The following is a 6,777-nucleotide window of genomic DNA, read 5'->3' as shown; positions in this document are numbered from 1 at the left end:
CTAGGATCAGAGCTTTGGGGTGCTGAGCACCCAGAGAGCTGCCCAGCCAGCCAACATACACTTTACTCGTCTCGATGAGACGTCTTCCCCGTCTCTGTCAGTCCCTGCATCCTCCCTGTCCTCATCGTCTGTCGTCTTCGTCTCCGTTATCAGTCATCATAATTTTACCATCTCTGTGCAAGTCTGCAAATTTCTTTATTAAATCATAAGATTCTTAAATTCATCAAGTCTCTCTGTGCCTGGGTCACAAAACATGACATCACTGTTTTGTACATTTTAACACAACTTAATCCCACATTTGTGAAAGAAAAGAAAAACACTTTTTTGAAAAGTCTGTAACAAAACCATCAAATCTGATAAATGTTATTTAAAGGCTGCTAAAGAAGAATGGACTGGAATAAAAAAATACATATCCTAACCTTAATTACTGGGAGAATAATGAATGATGCTCATAGTGAGTAAGAAGTAAACTGAGTGCATTTTTTGGACAGAGATTCACTTTTAATGTGTGTTTTAATATAATACAGATACATAAAAACACTCCCGAAACAGAATAAATTATTACAAATAAATTATTACAAAATATTAAAAATATATATATATAAAAATGGAGGCAACTTTGCCTGTGGTAGAATGTATACAATGTATGAAAACATCTTTACTGCAGATACTAATTTTGTGTTGTTAGATTTATGAGTTTCATGCTTTCACAGTGGTGCTTAGGAGAGCTTGACACTGTAAACAGTGAGAAACACTGATAAGTGTGTGTGTGCTTCTGGAAAACATTTAAAGCTGCTGTACAGAATCTTTGAAACAAGCTTAAAACATGTGTAGAAACAGAGCATCTGCTTCTCTTTACAGCTCCTCGCTCCACCAGGCTGTTTGGCTCTGATAGTGTGCAAATGTGATGTACGTACTGCGGCAGTCATACAGACAACTGGACGGTCCAAAAGTTGGCCGACCTGTTACTGGCTGAGGTTTCAGTAGAGTTGTGGCTGAACCACATAAAAATATATCATTAATTTTAATCTCCCCAATCAATGATGATGTTATGTTGGAATGTTGTTAAAGAGGGTCAAAATGTTTCAACCCAGTTTGTTTTGCAGATTCTGTTTAGCAGCTTTAATATAGCGAGGACACAACTTCCAGATTGTGAGTAAAATCAGGTTTTTCTCTTTGTCAGTTTAACAGTTTCTGCCTGTCACTGTTCCCTGTTTGCTTACCTGCTTCTTCCTGACCTTGTTCTTTCTCCTCACGTTCCCTCTTTCCTCTCTCCCTCTTTGGACTGACAATCATACACAAATAGATTGTATTCAATTAGATGAAAAATTACATTAATATGACAAAAATTCGATTAATATCACTAACAAAAAGTCCTCTTTGATTTTACACTTTTACCTGAATGTGGCTCCTTTTTTTGAAAAAACTTCCTCATATCCATTATGAACCTGGCTGTCTGTACACACACACACACACACACAACAGGAGTCCTAAGGTTAATGGGCATCCAGTCAGTTAGTATCCTTTTCAAACAGGACAGTGGTAACAGCAGCAGGCTGCGGACAATTTAAAGTTTTAGATTTTAAACAGGCTGTATACGTTTCAATGTTAGCAACAGGACGGTCAAATGTTGCTGATTTTACTACAGGAGGACGGATTGTAGGGCAGCAAACATCGTTGTTAAACACGTTTTCAACACTGCAGGTTACCTGGTGTAATGTTTTCATGGTCTGACTCCTACCAACTATATAAAGAGTAACTGGAGGTTAAATGTAGCTAATATGTCCTGTTTTAAGCCAGACACTAACACCTCCGCTCTGCTGAGCCACCATCGCTCTGGCAGCAACGGCGCTAGAGCCAGAGCAGGGAAGAGGCGAGCTGGAACAAACCATTATGGGAGGGGGGGTTATTTATACTTTTGTTGTTAAAATGTTACGTCTCAACCAAGTACAGTATGTTTTTTATATTTTAGTAGTGTTTCACACAAACAGCAAATATTGTCAAAAAAGTAAGACATCTTTGGGGGTGATTTTAGCCCATTTTTGGGGGTGCTCCTGGCTTGGACCCAAAATATATCTGAGTCTGCTTATTTAAGCCGTTTGTTCCACGTCTGTAACCAACGAGTTTATTCTCATGTCAAAGACGGCAGTGTGACTGAGCCACACCTGTCCTGCAGCATTTATCATAGTTTGGTGCTTTGATTACAACATTTCCACGTTTGTGTTGAAGCTACAAAACAACTGGAGCTGTTTACTGATTATTTACTTCTTCCCATCACAAGAACAATGGAGCATTTGCGACGTGGAGGAAAAACTGAGACAGTCAAGAAGTGCAGGTCCCATCTGCTCCTGTGCAAATGAGTCAGAAGAGCCTACACTGATTAAAAGATGAACACAAATGACAGACTGTAGTCCTGCAGCAGACCTTACATCTGCATCAGTCCAGCACCGTTTATCACCTTCATCTGTTTCTTTGTTAAAGCTGCAGGTTCAACATCCCCTTTTTTAAACATAGTTAAAGTTCAAGTAGACATGCAGCAGTCCAACCAGGACCAAGGCCCTACTTCCACTGAGCGAGAGACGGTGACGCGACGCCATGCTCAAACCTGTTTTTTTACTTGGTGAAAAGAAAAAGGAGCGCGTGTTTTTGAAAAGTTGTTTATTAGTGAAATGACTGAAAACAGGCCTGAGATCAGCAGTTCATCACCTGATCGATGTGTCAGTTTGTCCTGCACCTCCTGCTGATTCACCGCAGCTGAAGTGCAGCGACGAAAACCTGTGAAGCTCTTTGTGACGTCGCTGTGACCTGACAGGAGCACACAGAGGAGCTGCATCCATTCAACTCGTCGACGAGTTCGATCTGTTTGTGCTTCCTGTGAATTTGAAGAACAGAGACGCAGAGATCGTCGAGCGACTGTCGTTTGACTTGGATGTCAGCAGATCTCCGTCAGTCTTCTGTCCTCGTCCACCGCTCCATCTCCCTCAGCCGTCTCTCCAGGATCTTCACCTGCTCCTCGAGGCGAGCGGTTTGATTCGCCGCGCTGGAACTTCCCCGAGTCCCGACGTCCAGCAGCACGCAGACACACAGCAGGACAGCCAGTCGGGCGGCCATCACCTCCGTGCCCACGCCGTAGTCGCTCAGGATGAGCACAAAACAGGTCAAAGTGACTCCGACTTTCAGAAACCACAGGGCGCACATCAGAGTGGAGGCAACCAATCGGAAGGCAAGAGAGATCAGCCAGTAGCAGATGAGAGCTGCGAGGACCCACTGAAGGACGAAGACCAGGCCCTCTGGGGTCACTTTGTTGGTAGGAAGGCTGACTGTGGAAAAAGCACCAGAAATTACATTTCATACAACACTGCTCATTTCCACTGTGGAGCTATCACTGGGCTCTGATTGGCTCTGCTGTGAGAGGCTCCACCCTCTCTAACAGCACCAAAGACATGACATCATTAACTACACGCTGTGTGGTCAAATGTTTGTGCTGAAAGGGTTTCCTTGTTGAGTTATTACTCTACAAAGTTACACTAATGTCACTCTTTTCCTGAAGTACAACACGATGACCTGAAACTCACAGCTGCTGGTTTGAGGACACACACGTGTGATCTGTGTCTCACATTCAGGTCTGAGCACAGAGCAAACATGGTGTTAGCATGCTGTCTGTTAGCAGCATGATGCAGCTGTTTGTCCAGGTTACACTTTACCATCACGCTCTCGTCCTCAATAATAAGAAAAGTAACATCCATGCTCACGCTGCAGACGGAGCCGTTATCTTCCTCCTGCTGCACACATACTGAAATCAGCTGATTGGAGAACCAATAACAGGATCAGCCAGAATAACAAGCCAAGGAGTTAAACTACTGGAAAGAACCGGTTCTTGTACGGAGCCGCTCATATTGAGATTCTCTATATGAAGCAAACTCGATTCTAATAAAGTCAGCAGATCCATCCACAGGTACAGGCTCCGTGGATCTCTGATTAAAAGGTTTATGATTAGCAGGTTAAGCAGCTACAAACATTTTTATCCAAAAGAAAAGGTGGCAGCACCCACTTCTGCTACATTTGAACTTGTGTTGAAACAAACGATGCTCACCTTGGATCCCGGAGGCCTGCAGGACCTGTGAGACGTAGCGCAGCAGGACGTTGAGAGCAGCGGCCACGCTGCCCGCGCCCACAGCGAGGACCTGAGAGAAAGCCTGCAGAGGAAGGTTTGTTTCAGACGACAGTGACAAAGTTCACTGATGTGACAGCGAACAGCTCCCCTCTCTGAACTTAAACTGGTTATTATTATCATTTCTAATCAGTGCTAATAAAACCTGATCGTGTGCAAGTTCAACACTGGAATCCGGACTACTTCCGTTTCTTACCTTCTGCACCGACAGCAGCGTCTGTTCTCCGACCAGCCTGCCCAGGTAGGTCGTGCCCTGCTCGGCCCAGTCAGCCAGCGTGTCCCGGAGTTCCTGCATGGTCTCCGGTAGAGTCTCAAACTCCGTCTCCCCTAAACCGAAAGCACAAAGCCCGCCAAAAACGCTTCCGCGAGCAGCTTCCGTGAGCACTGCTTCGTAATCACTCGAAGAACTACAAAGTAACTACATCAAGCTACAAGTACACAGTCCCAAGTTTTTCCGACAGGATGTGGAAAAAGTGCGTATGAATGATGAAGGACGTCTGCCCCCTGCTGGGCCGAGTGTGCAGCTGCATGCAACAGTCTTATGTACCCGACAGTACATCGCACTGCACACGGACTGAGCGGCGGTTGTTTGTTGCTGTTGTTCACCTGTGCAGGTGAACAGCAGGTGTATTTAGAGAATATTTACAGGATGGTGCAGCAGCCCTCACAGGAACACTGTAAAAACCTCTGGCAGCTGACACAGTTTAATAAAACAGTTTAAAGAAGCAGGAACGAGGACGGGAAGTATGTGCCGCTGTTTGTTCTTGTGTTTCGTTCTCATGCTCTCCTTTCCTCTCTTCTCTTTCTGCTCAGCCACAAACTGGTCGTGGCCCAATAGGCCAGTTTAGACCTTTTTGGAGGGGTGCCCGGACACCCCTAGATTTCATCACAGCAGCAATTATCTGCAATTATAATAGCAAATAATTTGATGTGATTCTCTAGTTCAAACAATTAGTGTGTGATTGTCAGTGCAAAGGAGGAGTAAGGAGGATGGAGAGAGACAACAGAGAGTCTGTTTGAGAGCAGGAGTTGTTAGGTGTTTTTCTCAAAATAACCTGACATGATTTCATGGGTGCATTTCAGTAGCTTATGATAGGAATGGCAGCATGAATGTTATTTGTTTGAAAAGGTAACAGGCTTTAACATGTAACATTTTGCCACATGGCAGTAAAATAACACAGAAGGGGTCGTGGACGTGTTCAGTGATATCTGTTGGCAGGACATCCAAAATCCCTCAGTGGGAACACGCTGGTTCTAATACAGCACTGATCTGTTGGACCAGAGCACTTTAATCACTTCATGCAACATCACTCACTCATACGAGTGTGGCCGGATGGGCTGCGCGTCTCTCTCTCTTGGTTGTTTGCTCGCTTCACCTTCTCCTTGTATCACGTGATTGGGTGATTAGGAGCCCACCTGCACATTGATCACAGGCTGGTGTCAGTCAGTATAAAGGGAAGCCGGCTTTTTGTTAGTTCATTCCTCCCGAGCTTCTGGCGCAACACAGCAGTAAATGCTGGCCTTTAGGTGAGTTTACCGAGACGACTCGTGTGACAGCTGCAGGTCGGCTTCCTCGGATTTCTCTCTGAAGTAGTGAAACTAGTAATATTTCTGCGGCTCGTTGTAGCGCGGCCGCTTTTCTTGACTCCAGCCGGCAGAAGCGTTTGAACTACGTCCACCGTGCAGCATAGCGCCTCCGGTTTGGGGTAAGCGCCTATATCATAGCTGCTACAACCCTACTTCTTTATAGGGCTCGATTGCTGCCGCTCTTGTCTTGTCTTGCAAACCATCGTTTGCACTCCAGCTTCCGCGGCTGGCTGGGGCGATCCTCAGCTGCATATTGGGCTGGTATTGCAGAACTGGTCTCTCCCCCCACCACCCCGGTTGCTGCACGAGACTGAGTGGGGCTGCGGACGATCGGAAGCAGCACCAGCTGTGGGCTGGCTCGCAGAGTGCAAGTGTTTCCAATCTGTTCTGTTTGTTTTATTAAAAATTTCAGTTCTTTTAATTCTTTTTTGAATTGTATAGAGACCTTATTTCAGCGACCTGACGGTGTTCCAGCGGCCCTGGGGCCTCAGGTGGCGGGTCGTTTTCCCCGTGTGTGTGTGTGTGTGTGTGTGTGTGTGTGTGTGTGTGTGTGTGTGTTCCACCGCTGCTGGTAAGTCCAGTTGTCTGTTTTATTTTTATTGTAATTTGGGACACAGTTTTAGATGACACTACATTCAGTGCTGTCATTGTTTATCTTATTTTATATTAATAAGTAAAACTGTTAATGTTTGAGCCTCAGTGTGCATCCCTGAACCTGTGCAAACGTTGTTGGGTGTTTTATTCCCAAACGATTTTATTTCCTGGGGGTGAAATTCCCCTACGTGGTGTCATTGTATTACACTTGTTTTAAATTTGTTTTTATAATAAATAGCCTCGCCGACCACTTGGTCACACAAGCACTTGTGTTGTATGAAAAGTGCTTTCCATGTGACCTTCACACTGCAGTGAACACATCCGAGTCTTTCCCAGAAATACTTTGGCTTGCAGAGTGGAGCAGCGAGGGATCACACCACCTCTGCAGCGGTGTGGATGGTTCTGGACGGCTCAGCCTGACCACA

At 45.2% G+C, this 6,777-nt stretch overlaps 1 protein-coding gene across 1 annotated transcript; it reads right to left on the bottom strand.

The window, feature by feature from the left end:
• Window positions 1-1,807: 1,807 nt before the first annotated feature.
• On the bottom strand, window positions 1,808-4,631 carry tmem109 (transmembrane protein 109). The gene is made up of 3 exons (XM_087845902.1): window positions 4,368-4,631; window positions 4,094-4,196; window positions 1,808-3,320 (listed from the first exon to the last, which is right to left on the bottom strand). The coding sequence occupies exons 1-3, from the start codon at window positions 4,464-4,466 to the stop codon at window positions 2,947-2,949; spliced, it is 576 nt and encodes a 191-aa protein (XP_087702028.1). The 5' UTR covers window positions 4,467-4,631; the 3' UTR covers window positions 1,808-2,946.
• Between the last annotated feature and the right edge of the window lie 2,146 nt (window positions 4,632-6,777).

The sequence above is a fragment of the Neolamprologus brichardi genome, chromosome 9, assembly GCF_056152115.1.
Source record: "Neolamprologus brichardi isolate AB-2024 chromosome 9, ASM5615211v1, whole genome shotgun sequence".
Classification (NCBI taxonomy): domain Eukaryota; kingdom Metazoa; phylum Chordata; class Actinopteri; order Cichliformes; family Cichlidae; genus Neolamprologus; species Neolamprologus brichardi.
The sequence above is the reverse complement of the archived record's forward strand: the minus strand, read 5'-3'. Positions and strand labels throughout refer to the sequence as shown.

Coding starts and splice junctions, on each gene's coding strand:
- tmem109 (XM_087845902.1), bottom strand. CDS start 4,466: ATGCAGGAACTCCGGGACACGCTGGCTGACTGGGCCGAGCAGGGCACG. Junction 4,197..4,367: donor CGCTGCTGTCGGTGCAGAAG/GTAAGAAACGGA, acceptor CTTCCTCTGCAG/GCTTTCTCTCAGGTCCTCGC. Junction 3,321..4,093: donor GCAGGCCTCCGGGATCCAAG/GTGAGCATCGTT, acceptor CTTTTTCCACAG/TCAGCCTTCCTACCAACAAA.